At 34.8% G+C, this 21,140-nt stretch overlaps 1 protein-coding gene across 4 annotated transcripts in view; it reads right to left on the reverse strand.

Annotated features, from left to right (window-relative positions):
- The window catches only part of LOC149778669 (prostaglandin G/H synthase 2-like), a 71,282-nt gene that overhangs the window by 9,734 nt on the left and 40,408 nt on the right, over window positions 1-21,140 (reverse strand). For all 4 annotated transcript variants that reach the window (XR_016415533.1, XM_089939469.1, XM_089939468.1 and 1 more), the window contains 9 exons: window positions 20,803-20,883; window positions 10,870-10,986; window positions 10,284-10,427; window positions 9,275-9,418; window positions 8,200-8,378; window positions 7,713-7,796; window positions 6,261-6,507; window positions 1,958-2,244; window positions 709-853 (listed from right to left, as the gene is read on the reverse strand). Coding sequence is in view for 3 of the 4 variants with exons in the window: in XM_089939469.1 (XP_089795595.1) it covers window positions 709-853; window positions 1,958-2,244; window positions 6,261-6,507; window positions 7,713-7,796; window positions 8,200-8,378; window positions 9,275-9,418; window positions 10,284-10,427; window positions 10,870-10,986; window positions 20,803-20,866 (1,411 nt within the window). In the remaining variant the exon portion in view is untranslated. The remainder of the gene's footprint in view (window positions 1-708; window positions 854-1,957; window positions 2,245-6,260; window positions 6,508-7,712; window positions 7,797-8,199; window positions 8,379-9,274; window positions 9,419-10,283; window positions 10,428-10,869; window positions 10,987-20,802; window positions 20,884-21,140) is intronic.

Raw genomic sequence — 21,140 nt, forward strand, 5'->3', positions numbered from 1 at the left:
AACCAAGGACTAAAATTACATAACACAAATTTAAGTTTAAATTCTGTGCCTTTGAAATATAATATAGCCTGAATGAAGGGACACATTGATACAGCGATATCTTTTCATAAGGACATTCTTTGATATGGAAAGAACACAGTTATTATCTTAAAGAATCCATTAAACTTAAACACTCCATGTTGCCAAGGAAACGATTGAGCATGGCTGACAATTGAGGTTCCAGATGCTCAACCAATACAGAAAAAGATTTGGGCTGCCTCCAATAAAATCCTTTATTCTTTATTAATCCATTTTGCTTAAGTTTACAAATGACCAACACCAAACATACTGATGGAAAATGTAATGTGTTATGCCTGTTTGGTCCTGCAATAATACCAAAGCCTTGAAAGGGAGTTTAATGAATGACTACAGGACATATTTCTTCACAGCACTAATCTTTGCTCTGATAATGAAATATATTCCATATGTCTTATTATTTCTTTCATTTAAAAATATGTTTTGCAAGTAACACCTGTATCATATTCTTTGCTAGTTACACTTTACCAAATTTTGGGGTCAGCATGCATCAACTTTACCCATATCTGGTTATCCACTTACATGGGTGCCGTCAACTTCACCATCAACCCAGCACCTGTCTTTGTAAGACTGCAGCTAGGCCACTGCTGCCGTTGGCATGGAATTTTTAAACAAAATGTTATATGGACTTACCAGTTAGTTCAAGAAAGGATTTTATTGGAGGCAGCCCAAATCTTTTTCTGTATTGGTTGAGCGACTGGAACCTCAATTGTCGGCCATGCTCAATCGTTTCCTTGGCAACATGGAGTGTCAAAGGATGATGGTTGTGATGACTCATCTGTAACGGGATAAAAGATACTAACAGTATGACATAATTACCTTATTATAATGTGATATAAATGGGAAGTTTAAAATTTAATTACTTTATATCCATCGTACAAGTTCTTACACAATATAGTAAATAACCTTGAACGTACAAGAGCCATTGGTAAATTCTAGGACAACTGTGTTGAGAGGTTCATGTGCTGTTACTGTGCTATCTAAGCCCAATAATACAGGCACCATCTATTTCTTTCTATCTATATATCTATCAATATCAATCACCAGCCTACCAATCTATCTATCTATCTATCTATCTATCTATCTATCTCTATCTATCTATCTATCTATCTATCTATCTATCTATTACCTACATACCAATCTATGTTTCTACCATAAAAATCAAAGACAATTGTCAAGGATTCAAGTTTCACTTTTTGTGGTTAATTAATCTACCTAAAATCAAACATATAACTCAAGAATATTCATCAAATTCAAGATTGATCTCTAAGGAAAACAATGTTGTCCCATGAATTTGTATCCCCACAAAACTATCCATTTACTCCAAAACAATAACATTGTCTTCCCATAAATATTTCTGATTTTACATTATCTTTCAACTACCTGCAATCTACCTATTTACCTAATGGAAGTAAAAACAAATATTATTTTCTTATTACATGCAATGTTTGCAAGCATTGTAGGAACACCATGTAAATGATAATATTTCCACCACTATGGCATTTATCCTATTATAAACCCATACATGGTGAAAAGCTGATCTCATACTTCTACAGAACTGAGGTCAGTGTTTACGTAATATAGCTTTTATTAAATGCAAGTCCATCTGGCTTTTAAACAATTTACAAGGCCACCCCTTTAGGCTTTTCATAGGAAAAATGCTGTTTATATGTGTGTATTTATAAGATATTTTCAATATTATAAAATAAACACAGATCAATAAATTCAATTATTAATAGCTGGACATGTCAATACTAATTTTAAAAATTTACAACTTTATGGAAAAAGGACAAGATACAAAAACATGTAACTAAAAATGTTTCCAAAATGTTAACTTAACAAATGCTTTTTAAATATAATATATACTCAGAATTGTACTTACTCTTCCAGCTCTTTGTTTAATCATCCCCTCTACAAAACTGTTCATTCCATGTTTAATCACAATATCTGCATGAAACAAAAAGTCTTTCACCGTGTACACAGTCCCACTGATGTTAAAACTGTCTGGCATCAAGGGGTGCCAGTGGTAAAGATGATTGAATTCAACAGCTATTCTGTTCTGATACTGATGTGGTACATCAAATAACAGTTCTGGTTTAAAAGTCAGTCGAAAATTATAGTTGCTAAGGTGCTGGACATAATCCTCAATCACGATCTTGATTGTCTCCCCTGAATAGAAAAGAACATGGGTTCACAATTTCTACAACTACAATCATCTGCCTGAAACTAAGTGAAATTAAAATATAATACAACAAATTAAACAAATCTAAACTTAAAATATTTTGATATCAAAACATAAAGCATTGTCAAGAGAAAATATGCTCGAGGTTTAACATAAATTTTGTTCTTTTTAAAAAGAAATCCTCACAATGTGCATTTCTGCATATACCCGGTGCACAATTTTTCAAAATCTGTCCAAGTTACAATAAGGACCTCTTTCCAATGTCAAAATAGTATAGTATTTTACTTGTGTGGTTTGGAGACATGTATTTACCAAGGGTAATGTTGAAAATGGGAGAGAACTCTTCTATTCTAAACCAAAACCATTGCCATAAACAGAATCAGTGATGCAATAGATATTATGGAGTTGAATATCATTTGAATGAAAATGTACTAATATGACTAGTCTTACTTGCTGTTGTGGAAAGTAGACCCGTATCTCTAACCTGCACATGATTACAGTCCATTCTCATCCACTGGAGATAGCTCAAATTTTACCCTTGCTTAGACAATAATAACTACTTTAGAAGGAATAGATAATAAGACCGGTACAAAATGATATGAATTATGGCACATTTCAGATACTTCTTTGAAGGGATAAACTTGAATATGAAACAATGTTAATAACATCGCATTCCATGGTTACTTCTTTGAAGAGATGAGCATGTTTATAAAATTATGTCAGATGCAACACATTCCACAGACACCTCCTTTGAAGAGATGAGCTTGAGTATGAAATGATTTCAATTACAGCACATTCCACAGTTACTCTTTTAAAAAATGAGCTTAATTATAAAATGATTTCAATTACAGCACATTCCAAAGTTACTCTTTCAAGAAATGAGCTTTATTATAAAAATGATTTCAATTACAGCACATTCCACAGTTACTCGTTCAAGAAATAAGCTCGATTATAAAATGATTTCAATTACAGCACATTCCACAGTTACTCTTTCAAGAAATGAGCTTAATTATAAAAATGATTTTAATTACAGCACATTCCACAGTTACTCTTTCAAGAAATGAGCTTAACTATAAAATGATTTCAATTACAGCACATTCCACGGTTACTCTTTCAAGAAATGAGCATGATTATAAAATGATTTCAATTACAGCACATTCCACAGTTACTCTTTCAAAAAATGAGCTTAACTATAAAATGATTTCAATTACAGCACATTCCACAGTTACTCTTTCAAGAAATGAGCTTTATTATAAAATGATTTCAATTACAGCACATTCCACAGTTACTCTTTCAAAAAATGAGCTTAACTATAAAATGATTTAAATTATATCACATTTCAAATATGTTCCTTTTCTGTGTCCTTTGTGGGTTTGGGGATACAGAATAGACTCATGCACCCTCTTACTGTTGTAAGAGGTAAATTAATGGAGGTGTCCTGTTTGCCGTGATATTCATCCTCTGATAGTGTTCCAACCAAGAAGGTGTTGGACTTTTGAAAAGAGCACATTTAATACATGCAGTATTCTTTTTGTTTGTGTGCAGTATAGGAAAATTCAACCCTCAGAAAATAAAAGCAAGGGACTTTGGAAAATATTGCCTTTGGAAACAATTGTATTCTATCTAGCTCAGCACCTTTCTTCTGTAAATCTCTCTCTCTCTCTCTCATACAACATATTTACATAAATGCTTATGGCTTATGTGCCTATCTTGGTCATTACAACATGTATATTGGCCTTATGACCTATTTGTAATTGCAGTTTTGTAATGTAGGTACTTACATCAGTTAAAATTAATGCCAATGAATAGTTTCTAATGTGCTCATCAAAAGCCATTTGGCCCAAATTAATGTTGTAAAGAGCAAGAATGGCAAATAATCGTTAGCGTTTCATCTTTCATCACCATGAAACATTGCTGAAGCATAAATCAAAATAGAAAAATTTGAATTCATTCTCATAAGCCGTAATGATTTATTTTTGCTTAAACGAATGACACTGAGGACATTTTCAATCAGCTTGTTTGTAACACAAATTTAAGTCTGAGTGTGGCATATCATTTTTGAATGATTTCAAAGGTGTTTGATAACTTAGGACTAAAAAAAACAAACCTACATGTCCTAGAACATACAGTACACCAAAAAGAAATTATTTTAAAAATTAATAATGTTGTCCCAGCAAATATGTTTCTCAAGATATATTGTAAATACAGTATTTAAATTCTGGATTGCTTCAGTTAAATTGGAAACTGATAATTAGACTCATAATGATAGTACTGTCATAGTAATTAAATATAATTCCTCAAAAGCTACAAGTATACTTGGAAAATACATTCTTTACTTTCTTTGTGTGTGTGTGTGTATATATATATATATATATATATATATATATATATATATATATATATATATATATATATATATATATATATATATATATATAGAGAGAGAGAGAGAGAGAGAGAGAGAGAGATACAGAGAGAGAGAGAGAGAGAGAGAGAGAAACAGAGAGAGAGATATGATACTGAGGAATATTACAATTTTTATGTTGCAAATTTATGTACAAGGAAATGAAGGAATCCAAATTGAAAATAAGTACATGTATGCTAATTTACTCAAAGCAACATGAATAATGTTATATGAAAGTTTTTAATACAGAAATCCAAGTGCAGTTTTGCTGTATTATTGGAATCTAAACTGCTTGGATTCATCCAGTGAAATTTACACTTCAAAGCTCTTTCTGAAAGAAGGATCCAACTGCAACACTGTTGCATTTCCATTTAAACACCACTTATTGTAGATGTCAACTCCACTGAAAATATTTTCTGTTCTTCTGCTAATCATTCCACTGAAGTTAGGCTGAATGACTCATTTGTATATTACAGTACACTTAAGTTCTGCTACCTTTTCTCTGAATTTTATTAAAATCTGGATGGAAAAACAACAGACAATTTGCAAATCTGCTCCATCCTTTCTCTGCAACATACTATTTTGCAATATTCTGCCACTATATTTTGGACCGGAAGTCAAACTAATTATATTTTTTTCTTCCAAACGTAGGAAGTTAAATAGATTGAGCATATCTTTGGATAAAGTAATAAAATAACATGGCAACAATAGACACAAAATGAAATTTAAGACTGGATGAGGATGATGAAGATATGATGTGACAGCTGAATAAAGATGTCATTGGAAGAGACTGGTCTTCTAGCTGATGATGGAAAGATGTCACAAAAAGTACAAGTAAATGAGTGAACTGAGAAACAGATGTACAGTATATACCCACTTATAAGTTGAGTCAAACTGCAAACAACAAAGATCCTGATCTTCCATACTATAATGCACTTGCAGATCAGGGTCTGTGTTATTTGTTCCACTGATTATTCCTAACAAACCACATAGACCCAAATCTGCCAGCACATTATGCAACAGCCAGTCTGGGTCTGAGCAATTAGTGGATGGACTCTAGTTATAAGCAAGTATATATGGTACACAAACGAAATCATTATCAGTTTCGAAATTTACTAACATATGATAATCATTTTGCTTACCTCTAATGATATATTTTGCTTACCTCTAATGATGCATTTTGCTTACCCCTAATGATACATTTGTTTACCCCACATGATACATTTTGCTAACCCCTAATAATACATTTTACTTACAACTAATGATAAATTTTGCTTACCCCATATGATATATTTTGCTTACCCCATATGACACATTTTGCTTACCCATCATGACACATTTTGCTTACCCATCATGATACATTTTGCTTACCTCTAATGATATATTTTGCTTACCCCTAATGATAATTTTGCTTACCCCTAATGATATATTTTGCTTACCCCTAATGATAATTTTGCTTACCCCTAATGATATATTTTGCTTACCCCACATGATATATTTTGTTTACCCCATATGATATATTTTGTTTACCCCATATGATACATTTTGCTTACCCCCAATGAAATATTTTGCTTAACCCTAGTGATACATTTTGCTTACCTATGATAATAAGTTTTGCTGTCTGAAACAAGTGCTCATCATCCCACTCAGGATGTTCTTTCTTCAGTACATCACAGACTCTGTTATGTTCTCTGACCCAAATTGTGGCATACATAAATAACCCAGGTAAGAGCCCATAATCTTTGTGCCCCAGGGCAAACTGGCTTTCTTTTGGTACTGATGGTGGATAAGTCATGGGAACAGCTGCATTTTCAAGTAAGGGTGGCCACTCCTCTCCATTTATTTCCTGCAAGGGGAAATACCAGAATGATACTACATGAATCCTCATTTTATATAAAATTTATTAAATAAGTTGGAAAAATCTTATGTTCTGCAATCTCATTTTATATGAAATTTATCAAACAAGTTAAATAATGTCTACTGCTAACAGATCTTGGCAGGAAAAACACTGCAACTATTTAACAAATATAAGAAATGAGCACAAATTAAAAAATACATTTACAAATCAATGTCCTACTTAAGATGACCTTGACATTATGCATATATTGTACACATCCAAATATGTTGGCAGATCAGGGTCTATGCAGTTTTTGAGGAGTAATAAACATTATGTGATGACTGATCTAGGTCTAATTTGTTTGCAATTGGACATGACTTACAAGTGAGTATATACAATATTTTTAACTGCGACATATCACACTCCTGCAGTGCATAATCTGTGGTGGTAGTTGTCCAGTTAAACAGAAAGAGGGGTGAGGGCTTCTGCTAATGCCAGGGCTTATTATCCCCTTTTGCCCTCCCCTTTAGTTCCTCGAAATCACTCATTCACGTATCTCATATCTCGTTTTACCACCTAAAACAAAATCCAAAACTTTGTCTTGAGTGGTATATTCATAGGTGGCAATAAAAAAACACATGCTCCCTGAAAACATTGTTCCTATAGATGCCTATCTCAGTGAAACTCTATAAAGCAGTAATAGGATCATGACAGATGGATGGATGTATGGATAGTATGTATAGGGTAACAATAAATGTACCTACAACATTCTTAATGTGGCATACATACTCCTTACTGGAGCTATACAATGGTATCTTTTTTGTTGCCAAAAAACAAAACCTATTCACCGAGTTTCAAAATGGCTCTCCTCTTATCTAGACAGCTCATCATGCTTAGTCATTCAAGGTTGTAACTAATACCCTATATGTTTCGTCTTATCAGCCAGGGTCAGACAGGGTAAAACCTCCATTAAACAAAATGTCTTTATTATCTGGGCACTTAGTGAATCACTATGATTGGGTTATAAATCCAAATGATACGACTTTATCAGGATGAACTTATTTATTTCTCTTTACCGAAAGAAACATGGGACATCAGTTATAAGATTTAAAGTGATAGATATTTTCCTTCTGATTCAAGTAATATAAATTATATCCAGAATTTGTACAAATTTCTGTGTGGTCTCCAATGTCTGAAAAAGAAAAATAACCCACCTGTACTCGTAGTTTGCCACTGTTGAAGCTCCTAAGAACATTTTCAACACCTTTATCTTTGCCGTAAATATGAGATACGTCTACCTGAAATAAATCAAACTGTTTTCAAAGAAAAGTGGACCATGTATACTGTGGTAGTTGAATGAAACCCAGATTGGACTAACAAGATATTTGTTCTTATTTTGTTAAGATAACAAATTCAAAAGACTATTTTAAATATTACTTACATAAGGATTAAAAGGTATGCCATGGTATGTATGTAAGGACTTATCAGAGACAGATAAAATAGACAGGCAAACCATGGAACTGATGAACAGATGAACAGAGAGAGAGCAAAAGAGAAAGAGAGTCAGATCCCTTCTTCATAGTAGTCAAAAAGTATAAATAAAAAGACACATTTTCTTTTATGTATAAAGGGGATTTGATTAAAGAAAGAAACATTTAAACCAGAAATATATATGAAGTCATTTTTAAATTAAATAAATACCCCATGTCCTCCCCACTGGAAGCCAGGACCTCTTTTGAAATCTGTCTTGAAGAACTGATGTGTGAAATGCTGTGCAAAAAATGCAAACAAAGCATTGGAACCCATAGGATCTGGAATAAATTTTTCTCTTCTGAGAAACATGTTCACAATAACTTGTGCATCTGGCAGTGTCTTTTTTCCTGAAAAGAAAGGAGAAAAATCTGAGAAAAACACTTTCAAAACTGATTATATGTATTATTTATCTCAATTTACCAAAAATACCATGTGCTACAGTAAGCTCTTCAAAGCAGTAATTTTATTAAAGACTCATATGAGGCAAAAATCTGTTTAAGAAACAAGCATACATAGTTAGATTTTTAACTCCAACCCTCTTTAACATAATAAAAAGCCATCACACTATCCATATAGGAATAATATCTAGCAAGGATGTTTTATTTCCAACACATTTCAGGTATTCATTTAATTTGTTTATCCTATAGCATTAAAACAAATAACATTTATTTTGGCTCTCTACATGTGAAATTTATAAAAATATAAACTGATCATATTTAAAATATCATATATCAATCATTTTTGGATATTTTTGATGTTAAAATCATTGCAAAACTAATCAATGCTATCAAAGAAAACTTTTTCATGAAAGTTGCCTGGATTTTTTTGGTTTGTTTTGACAGGTTTTTTTCTTTTAAAAAATAAAATTTAAAAAAAAATATTTACAACATTTTGACTATTTTAGACCATGAAAAAACCTACCAAAAGAATGTGCAAAATTGTACGTTTGTTACTTGTATGCTATACAGTACAATGAGGGGACTTGTGGTATTTAAGTTATTACTTAACTATCCTGAGATAATCGAGCTGATAGTTGGATACAGTATAATGAGCAAATTTATGGTATTTAAGTTATTACTAAACTATCCTATTTACCTTAAGATATAACTGAGCTGACTATTGGATATGCTTCTAGCATGTATATGGTTATTTTATGATCCATTATGGATCTATTGCCATGATACCCTAAATCATCATCTCTCTGAGTCCTAAGGATCAATCTCAGGTTTTCATGGAAACTTACCCCAAACTCCTAGAGGTGTGGGACAGTCAAGAGGAACCGGTGGAAGTGCACGGGTGAAATAAGAAAGATTAGCTGCTGCCTCCCACGTAATGTATGGGTGATCTGAAGTGTAAGTGGGTGGACTGTCCACCATGGCTGACCTCACTAGAAAAAAAGTATGTCATATTTATAGTATGCTCTTAAAACCATCTAAAAGTATGGAGGCCCTGATAACGTCCAAGACAAAAGACATAAACTGTAGTTGGAATTGAAATTAAATATTATTTTGGGGTCTTTCTTCTATCTGTCTTAAGTGATGCATACACAGTCCTCCTTTGGATATCTTAATATTTTACACAAGAATGAGAAAGCCTCAAGTAAAATGAGGTTTGTCATCTGGATGAAACTACCAAGAAATGCAACAAAACAACTATTTTGATTGGAATAATTTACCTTCATTTCACTCATTATAAATATCCTGCCAGATGTATTATATTAAACCAAACCATTTTTAAACATACACTTTTCAATGTGTGGGGCACACAAAATAAACAATCAACAAAACTGTCCTGCTTTTGTCATAGGAGATATAAAATACAAATTTTTAGAACAATGCTTTTACTGATTACAGACATCTACTAAACCTGGTGGGGCCCCGAGTGTCTGAGTGGTCTAAAACCTTCACCATTATGGATCACTGCCATCTCACTTCTGTCTGTGTGGGTTTGAGTCTCAGATTTGGCCAATGTGGGTATGTGAGAAAGCTTGCCAGTAGCTAATCTGGTGGGTCAGTGGTCCTTTCTGGGGTTTTGATTGGGTTCTTCCTTCACCATTTATACTGGCAGCCATTAGCCTATCTTGTGCTGAAAAATGGCATTAAACCCTACAACAAGAACAACTAAACTTAGTGCATGCATCTGAGGTGCAGTGATTAGCACTAAAAAAGGGACATAACTATGAGAAAAAAATCTGTTTATCATATTTGTTCTCAAGAGATGGTTATTTTCTATAAATGACCCTGCATACTTACTAGTGTACACTTTCTTCATTACAAAGTTGCTGAGGGAAGGAAAATAATTCACTATGGCCCAAAACCATGGATAACTGGTCAATATGCCATGCTGGGTTTCCGAACTGGGCCTCAGCCATAGTTTTATCCTCTTGATAAATGTTGCTAAAAGTGAAAAAGTACAGTAATTTGGTGATCAGCAAACCAAATTCACCGCATGACATCAAGATAAATTCAAAATTCATGAATCATAAACAAAACAAAAACAACACAGTAACAATAAAACAAAGAAGAAAAAGGAAAAGAAGGAAAACAACAATAAACCAATGATATTGCAATGATGGTAGTATTTCTTTCAATACTAGAGATACAGTTATCATAACATTCATATCAACATATTTCAATATTCAGTGGTTTGTAGATAATTTCAATGAACCTTAAGACTGATGGGTAAATTTGACATCAATTAAATTCAAAGTATTAAGAAATGAGACCAGCTTTGTGAGGCTCCATATTTTTAAATTTAACTTTTTAGATCATATGCATAATTCCTGGACATTTTGTGCAGATAATTTCAAATAACTTTACAAATGCTATTATTACTTACGAGTTTCACAGTTCTGGCCATAAAATTCTGTACCAGTACAGTCACAGATGTAATTATCATAACCTTGTGTCACACAGACACCTCCATTTTGACAGGGAAAGGAGCAGCAAGGACTCGCTGTAAGAAATAAAATTATATATATATATATATATATATATATATATATATATATATATATATATATATATATATTGTGTGTGTGTGATTGTGTGTGTGTTTTTTTAATTTTTCATTATGGAAGTCAAAAGAGACAAATGCATATTCTTAAGTTTATCCTACATTAAATAAACAGAAGAAGAAGTGGAATGAACAGAAAGCACCTGTGATTCAAGCAGGTGTTTTAGTGGTCTGGAGAGAAGTACAGTGGAGAGCTCTTGGAAAGGTAGTTGGTGGTGGGTAGAGGAAGGGAGGACAAGTTAGGCACTGAGAACAGAGGAGAGGGCACTAAAGGCAATAGGTTAACACTCCACACAGCTCTGTCGATGACTAGCTGGTGGATCTCTCTCTCTCTCTCTCTCTCTCTCTCTCTCTATACACAATAAGATATCTAAGTGACTCTAGTTTATAATATTATGCATCATGTGTTTTTGTAGAAATAACTAATGAATTAATTATTTACCAGAAGCCCATGGCCTATATACAGATGAATCTCATTTCACCAATAGAAATAGCTGGAGAAAGAAGAATGTTAGGTACATGTACTGATAGAATTTGTTTATATTTATGACCTTCTATAAAAATTATTGTTGGAAAAATATATGACAGATATATGAGACATTACTATATCGAACCAATGCTGATACACAGCAATTTAACCAAAACCATTACCAAACTCTTCATGATGACACATTAGTCACTAACGTTCCTGTCACTATTGAAAAAATAACTATGTTTTGCATTTCCATTAATACTGACCCAACAGAAATTTATTGAATCACATAAATATCGAAAGAAAATGGGAAATAAACAGAGTGCTTCAAAAGCAATTAACAAAGCACAAAATTATAGGTAGGTAAGACCACTTGGAACACAAAATGTCAAATGGATGTCAAACGAATGACCTGATTTATTATGTTAAATTACGGACAGTTTGCACCACAGAAGGTTAGGAAGTCTGACTTGTATATGTAAGGACAATGGCATGTCAGCTGTTCATTCAAGCTAACAAAATTCCTATGATAATTTATTCCCCTGTGAATTCAGGTGTAGTGATTAAGGATTGCTCTAATAGCAACTGTAGGTTTAGCTCATTTCTAAAAATAAAGTTAGGTAACTATGAATGAGGAAAGGTTTATGCATGGTTAAACACAGTCAAATGAAAAATTATAAAAGAATTAAAGACATTTATCTTGAAGAAAATAGCACATGAGTACGTGAAGTAGATTTGTCTGATCAAGCCTAATGTTGCTATAGTACTTTTTCACATAATCTAGTATTGGAATGTTAAGTCAACAGGTCGCATGACTTTTAAGAGTTATAAGAGAAAGTTTTACGAGGTGTAAATTACAAATGCTTTATTTCCTTATTCACTACTTACAAAGTCTCCTTTGCTATTGAATAAATGTTCGAATCGGCCAGGTTTACCTTAATTCACTTTAATTTTTGTTAGCAATATTAACTCTTCAACTTTATATAGATTAAAGATGTTACGAATTAAGTCTTCTGAAAACACTTAGAGTAATGATTTGAAAGCACTGAATCATATAGGTTACCACAGAGCCGGTAAAGTTATGAGAACATTTCATGTTTACAGTGTTTCATGTTTATTCACTAAACTTTTATATAATAGTGATCTAGTATGGAGCTATGATATGTTCTGTCATGTATATAATTGTATTACACGTTAAATACTAGTACCCAATATAAATTGCATGTTTCAAGAATTGTACATTTTTATGCAATATACATAACACTGCCATGCAGAGTAGATTAATCACACCTGCAATGTTTTCTCAAATTTTAATATATTACATTCCCTCACTATAATACCATTCTTTAAATAGTGACTTTAAACTTTGAACAAAACAAATTACTGATCTGATTTAGTTATAACTTTTAAATTAGCTTTATCTCCAATGAATGCATTTGGTAGGTAAAACAAGAATATGTAATATGTGCCAATGAAGGTGGCTGGGGTTTAGGAAATAGTAAAACTATCAAATGTTAGATTTGATAAAGAATAAAACCCAATTTCCTATTATATGTAGACCTTGTCAATTTAAGCTTTTCATTAGGGCTGTTATTATCAATGAATATTATTAGAAATGTTTATATTTCTGCTTCAAATAACTTTTGGTTGTAAAACCAGGACCTTGCTTTCTAAAATGCTTTTCAATCTGTGGTCCAAAGATCAGAATGTGGTGCTGGTTCACATAATGGAAGATGACCAATTAGGAGCTGAGGCTGGTAAAACCTAGTCTCACCACTTGCCTGATGAAAATCGTTATGTTCAGGATGACATTGGAAACAATCACTCTTCAGAGAAAACAAACAACAATATCTAGCAAAAAAACAAATCAAATGTACAACAGACAAATGCCAATAAGAAGAATAGATTCAAACAAGGTAAGCACTTAATTAAACTGACAACGAACTAAGTTCAGAAGGATGGGACTCAGAAAAAAACAACCTCCCTTGCCTTTGGCAAGAAAAAGCAAAGCAGATTCACAAACCTATCTAGCATGCCAAATGGTCAGGAAAAGTTAATGCCATCAACTAGAGAAGCAAAAATGAATGACATAAGCATTCAGCATATGATATCCAGTGTGTCCTGGCAGTTCTGACAAACTATCCAACTTGACAAAATACCAGCAAACATAAATGAAAATAAGCCACCAAAAGATAAGACTTCAGAGCATCCTGGCAGCCTGCCTAACAGTGAAACCAGTGCAAAAACTAGTTTGATGAGAATGGGAAACTTTTCAGATGTGCTGCAGAATATTACAAAAATAAGGTTTCCATCATCACCACCATTTCATGAAAGATCCAACATAAGCAAAAACAAAAGAATGCTGAAAATATTGAGACTGTCTTCAAAACATGAAATAAGGCAAAAACACGAGATACTAAAGATCTAAGTCCAAAACTGAGTTTATCATCTTACAACCTGAGGTGCTTACATTACTAAGTGATATTGGTATTTTAACAGATACCCACATAAATGGAGACCAAAGACCTATTTGTTTGCAACCCTAAAAAAAATTGAACCTCACGAACCCATTTCCGCATTTTGTTAAGTCTTGCCATACTAAACAAATCTGGCAACCCTCCAGAACACCACCGCCACCCTGATTTCGGTCAGAAACTGGGGGTGGGGGGTAGGAACCACTGCCTAAGGCTACTAGACAAACAGTATCCTTATATCCACAGAATTCGAGATCACTTGCTAGGAAGCAAACTTCAGTATTGCAATTGCAAACTGAAATTTGTACAAATACTGCATGATGGAAATTTGCACTGGATGACAGTATCTAATTTATTATGCAGTTGATGAAATAGATATTCATATATCTGACTCGTCGGCAGATTTCACTCGTCACATTTCATCGAATGTCAATGTGTAAATAGCAGCTATTATAATACACAGGGGCTCGTATCATTGCTTACAATTTACCTGTCATACATGTACTACTTGCTATACAGTAACTACACTACGTATGCTTATTATATAGTATATGCATGACAGGTAAATTGTAAGTAACGATACGAGCCCTTGTGTTATGATAACACAAAAAAGCGCATAACACCACAGGAGTCTGACGTTTTATCAATAAAGTACGGCGAAATCTCTGACAACATGAAATCGCCTAGTATAAATGTGTTCATTTATATTACCGATATAAAAAAAAAAAGGCGATAAGGTGATTTCATGTTGTCAGAAATTTCACCGTACTTTATTGATAAAACTTCAGACTCCTGTGATAACACGAAGAATGAGAAAATATCTTAGGTAAATGGGAGGCTGACTATAACCTATTTGTAATCATCGTGCCGACAACACTTTACAAAATCAGTTTTTCGGCAATTCATTATTGTTAATTTTGACCACGTGATTCTATATATGTCTGGTAAATGTGTTGAAGATTGGTCCCTTATCGTACTTGTATATATAATTACCATTATGGTTGGTAGCAACATAAGGGCCGGGAACCAGGCTGTGTTACCGCCGAGAATAAGTAGCGAAAGTGTAATGTTGTACAAGTTTTGCCGGCACAGACTTGAAGAAGAAAAAACGGAAGATCAGGTAGGTACACCGATAGCACACGAACAGTTGTAAGTAAATTATGTACGCAACGGACGGACGAACGAATAACCTAGGCCATACAGCCAGTGGCCGTGCGGCAGCCTTCCTAATTAAGGTACATGGCGTCCTTGCGAATAGTCTTTTGATATGCGGACATATAGCGGCCGAGCGAAAAGCCACGGCCTTAAAAATGTTACCATCTAGCTGAAGTTAAACTGAATAAGTCCTAACATATGTTTATATTCTCAAATGTTGCCATTTTCTTCTTCTTCCAAATGTGATCTGAGAGGCAAAGTATATGAACAATAAAACCCCTGTCTAAATATTTAGCGATCACTTCATATTTATGACATCAGTGTGGGGTCACACTTTCTGGAGTCGATCATAGGTATAGTATTCTTGGGTGTATCGTTATATAATGAGTTAAACACTGCCCATTGTATTGTGCACTGTATTATGTGCACTCAGCACGTGTCTAGCGTAGACCCAGATTTGCCGTCACTACATTCCCCTGCAAATCAATCAAATCCGTTCGTTCTAATGATTATTTCATCCAACAACATAGATCCTGGTAAAATGGCGAATTATGAACCAGTAGATCTGGGTCGATATAGGTGTTAAATTGGGCGCATGTAATACACAAGCAGAATACTATAAGACTAGTTATGATTGGATGTACGTGTTAAGTAATGAGTTAAAACTCTGCATACCTTAACCTTTATGACGATAATATGAATTATTGTGACTGCAGGACAAAGTTCTTTGATTGCAAGATTATTGTCAAGCTGCTCACATTCCACATCTTTTGATAAAGGTTAATAACACAAGAGCTTACTGTACAGAAGGGGTACTAATATTAGTACTGAAATAATTCAATATATGTAAGATAACTTAAAACAAATAATATGCTTTGTTTGCTTGTTTTATTTATCTTTTATTATTCTTTTGGCTATGAATATTGCGTCATTTTGTGAAAGGTTATCTCATGCCGAGGAAATCGGATTAAAGTGATTTGCCTGGGACACACCATGGAAGCTGATCTGGCATAGTCTGGTCAGAACCTGCACTCTTCTGGTGGCAGATCCAGCATGTCAACTTCGGAGCCAATACGGCTCCCTGTCAATACTAACTAGATAAGACCGAAGTAGTGTAGAGTAGTGTATACCAATTTCGTTTTAAAATTTCACGCATTTAATCTGGGAGGAGGCGGTCAACCTATTGCTTAATAAAGAAGTGAATTTATTTGTCTTTGACTTGAATGTCCTGGAGAATATAAGGTATACTTTTTCTTTCAAAAGGAAGACAATTTAATTACTAAGATCAAAGTCTTCTAGTAAATCTTTACAAATCACATGAACCTAATTTTGTAAAATGAACAAAGCAAAGTCTTTTGAAAATGTTTTTGAGTTTCCTGATAATGAGTATATTCACTGCTTTAGGGATAACTGGAAAAAAACCGGAAACAGCTGTTAAGACTGCTGAAACGGTGTCCAGCTGGCTATAAAGCGCCACGGTAAGAGCTGGCTGCATACACTAACGGGCAGTGATGGGCAACAGTGCCCATCCGTCAGCAGAAGGACATCTCGGTATAAGAGACGAAACATCCAGCGATAGATGGACCAAGCTGGCGATGGTGTTTTTGTGTAGTAGTGGATGAACTGCATCAAAATACTGATTCTTCGGGGTAACCAGTAACTGTCAGAAAAGGCTGGATGGCAACTGAGGATAGGTCGGTGACGCTGTAGATACACTTGACAGCTGGGAAAGGCTGCTCAGAGGCACTAGGAGGAGGTATCCCGTCATGAAACCCTCGTACAGTGACACCCACCACAATGATACTACAAGCAAAGTAATGAACACTCCCAGAGCCTATCGAGAGGGAGGAGGGAGATAAAAGAATCGAGGTCACAGATTCATCTGTAACGAAAAGGCTTGTTCAGTGGACATTGACAGACGTTGTAGTACAGGCTAGATTCCATTATGCCAAGTTGTGCAAGAATGCAGGGTGTCTGAAAATCCATCGATCTAGATAGCGATGCCGGTCAGGAAGAAGTCAGTTGCAATGCACAGATCACGGAGCTGGTGGCCCAGAAGTGAGGTAATCCAGGTATCAAACACGTTGCTGACGGTCTCTTATGCAGCAGAATCGTTCAAGGCATGTTAAGCGGGCGGAATGAAGGACAGGCAGACAAAGGATATATTTGTCAGTATTGAATATATACTGTTGAACTCTTCGCAACCAAGACCGCAGGCAGCGACTACGGCTTTTAGTCGGCCTGAGCTACGATGCATTGTCAGCGAAGACGAAGATCAACGACAGTAAACGCTCAGATGAGTCGATATAGAAAGAAAGGAGAGAGTGGAAGGACAAAAGTTGGACAACAGGAAGGCTTGGGAAGTGTTTGACGCTGACTTGGAGAACATCCTAAATGCTTCGTTGCAGGGTAGTGTCGACAGAAGGATTAAGTCCATTTTTAACATTATTTATTCCACAGTAAAAAAAAAAAGAGGTTGGTGTCCATAAAACAAGCTGCAAGTCTACATCTTCTGAACCCATCTGATGTCAAGTCGATGTATAGCGGATACGGTAGGAACTTCAGTAATTGCAACGAAAACTGTACAGATGCATCTTCCTCCAGATATGGTGATTTTGTCAGAATCTGGGAAGAAGCAGATGGTTATTGAGTTGGCTTTTCCTGTGATGACAGATGTGATGAGACTTATGAAAGAAAATTGACCAAGTATGCACAACTGATATAGAGAGGCAAAAGCAGGTGATTGAGTACTTGCTCGTTTCGGTCCGGAAGATGACCAGTGCTTTTGGGATAACAGGAAGAAACCGGAAAATGGCAGTTCCATCCTCAGACAAGACTGCTAAAATGGTGTACAGCTGGCGAGGACAAGACCTGGCTACCTACCAACAATGGACAGTGACTAATCAATACTGTCCTCTCGCCTTCAGAGGGTGTGGGTGATCCGGGATAAGGGGTGAAATGCCCAGTGATAAATGGTCCCGACTTATGATGTACGTGGAGAACAACGAACTGTCCCTGGGATTATCAAGAAAATGTATGCATTAGAAATTCGACCTGGCACATTTAGGAACTAATCTCTCAGGAGAAAATACCTACATAAATAGAACAAAAGAGCAGTCCAAGTCACTGTGGCAAAATACTTTATTATTCATGAAATTCAGCATAAGGAATGTCATTTAAACCTGTATATTAAAATATTTTTAAAAAATTCTAAAAATCTTCTAAAATAAAAATATATTTTACTATTGACAGAATTTTAATTAAATTTTTTCATACGCAATCCCTTGAACAAACTAAGAACTAGACAGTTTAAAGGTAAAGAAACGGCCAATGGTCGCCACTGGTCATCAAAGATAACGACAAATGCTTGGGTACATTTATTTTTGCAACAGGGTACTAGGGGTAAATGGCGCCCGGGGTTACGATGAAGGCCCAAAGGGATTTTGGCGCCACAAGAGCTCTGGCGTCCGTGGTTTTGGCGCTAGGGGCAACCGCCCTGTCTGCCCTCCAGCCCCCATCCTGGTTAGAACGCTACTGCTTGGGTATATTTATTTGTTTAACAGTGATTGACAGAGTATATTTGAAGCCTTAGTGCTAAAGAAAGGATTAGCCCATATAAAGACTGGTCAGGATGTAGCCTAGTAAAGATTGAGCAGAACGTATGTATGTATGTATGTATGTATGTACGTTTATTTTCATGGTCAGCGCTAAGTGCACTTCCGACAAACCAAACATTTAAAAGAAAAATGTTAATCTGTAATTAAGTCTTATGATTTTTGCTGACATCGTGCAAATAGGCACAAGGCCATATTGCCAAACTTTTCATAAATTTCCTTTGTTAAGACAATTTTCTAGCTTGTTTACAATTGAGATTTTGACCATCCCATTCAAACAACGACTGGATAGATCAGTGCTTTCCAACCTTTTTGACACCATGTGCCAAATGAAAAAATTTTCTTGAAGCCGAGGGCCGCAGCAGAAAACTGAATTGCAACGACTATAATGCTGCTCGAGCTCTGACGGGTCATTTAAAATCAACCCACGGGCCGCGGATTGGACAGCACTGGGATAGATCATCCACGTTTGGTGACTAGACGCCACGCTAATCTAGATGTTTGAAGTTATTCGTACAAAATACCGAGTAAATAGACTGACAGATCCTTTTCGAGTACATTCCATTCCATCGTACATCTGACTACGACGACCGTATCAGATCTATCCAAAGGATTCCGATATTGCAGTAGCGGCTTTAAGCGAGGTGCGAAAGATGACGGGGGAGGAGGCCAATTTTTTTTTTTTGTTGAGTTTGTAAGATTATAATTAAAGCAGATTATTTAAAGCTAAATTTGATTTTGAAAACAAACCTGCATTTTTCTATGAATATTTCACATAATTTCTTCAGTGATAAAGAAATTAGATTTTTGGGGCCCGTTGTCATCATTTCGCACCTGGCCCGAACAGCCCTAAAACTGACGCTGAATATTGAAAGAGAAGACCTTTAATCTGTATTTAAGCCATTCAACTAAACAGAAGGGAGAAAGTATTTACAAATGTTACGTAGACACGGGTCATGATACATATACCATGAAAGGATAATACAAAGTGACTATTTTATACACTCTCAGCGTCTGCTAATTCTCACATGTCTAGCCCTTCTGTAAGAAATTACAAAACAACAACAGAAACATGTGTATGTGTCACTACCTTATCGTACTTGGTCCCTTAGTTAATAAAAAAAATACGCGGAAAAAATCTTCCATTTTTTATGCAGTTTAGTGAGAGAAAAAAATGTTAAAAAATACGCTGTCATGCGGTTAATATTATTTCAACTACATTCCTCATAGTTCTCAACCTTTTGAGTGATTTACTCAAGCTCTGACCTTTGAACTTTGTATACCGAGCTTAAAGTTCATGAATATCATTACAAAAATTACAACGGTACCACAAGTCTGAAACTTGTACCCAGAGTAAAACTGTATCATATCCAAATGTTCAAACATAGATTTATGAATTCCAAGTTTTCTTTCATCCTCAAAGATATGGCTATAGGAATCGTTCATTTTATCTGAATGTGCCACGAGGGCTTATCTCGGTATCTAAAACAATATCACAGTGAAATAAGTGTTCATCTTTCTATAAAAGACAACTACTCATAGAGGACAAGAACATTAATGAACTCTTCTTAATAATTTGCTTCATCTTTCACCTCTATAAAGGACAGCTGTCCATAAAGGACGAAAATATCTGGCCACTTTGGTGTCCTCTATAGATAGATTGCTTTGAATATCGCCATTATGTGTGTCTGTCTTTAAATGAGAGTGTGGGTGTGTTCCTTTTGTGTTTGGCATGTGCGAATATAAATCAGAACCTGCCTAAAACATTCCCTATTTATTCTGAATTCCCATCAATAGTAGCCAAACAGTTTGGACAACCTTCGACCTCTTTAGGAAGGTTTCGACAATTGTATTCGAGCTCACAAGCCTCTCGCATCAGTACAGAACTTGTCGCTTTCAATTACGCCGGTTCCAATCAATATATATATATATATATATATATATATATATATATATATATATATATATATATATATATATATATATATATATATATATATATATACAAGAGTTAACTCTGAGAGTTACAATTGAAACTTACCGGTTCCTGTTTTGCAAACTGCAATCATTACTTCTATAACAGCCACATATAAAATCCAGTCCATGTCTTCAGTGTTATTCTCTGTAAAGAAATGTAACAGTAGTTTACATCAGTTGTATTAAAATGACGTGCTACGAACGGTGAATGACCAGAACATAATGCAGCAACTTGATAATGCACGAGTCGTTAGTAACACATGCTCTCTGTCTAAATACGCATGCTGATATCTATGCAAAGTATGTGTTTGCGTAGAAAACGTGCAGACCACAAACAACATGGAACTCGATTTACCAGCTCATAAGGTGCTGGTAGATCAAGATCTGTATTGTTTGTTATGC

The sequence above is a fragment of the Sinohyriopsis cumingii genome, chromosome 17 (assembly GCF_028554795.1).
Source record: "Sinohyriopsis cumingii isolate HCF-2022 chromosome 17, ASM2855479v2, whole genome shotgun sequence".
In the NCBI taxonomy this organism is placed as follows: Eukaryota; Metazoa; Mollusca; class Bivalvia; order Unionida; family Unionidae; genus Sinohyriopsis; species Sinohyriopsis cumingii.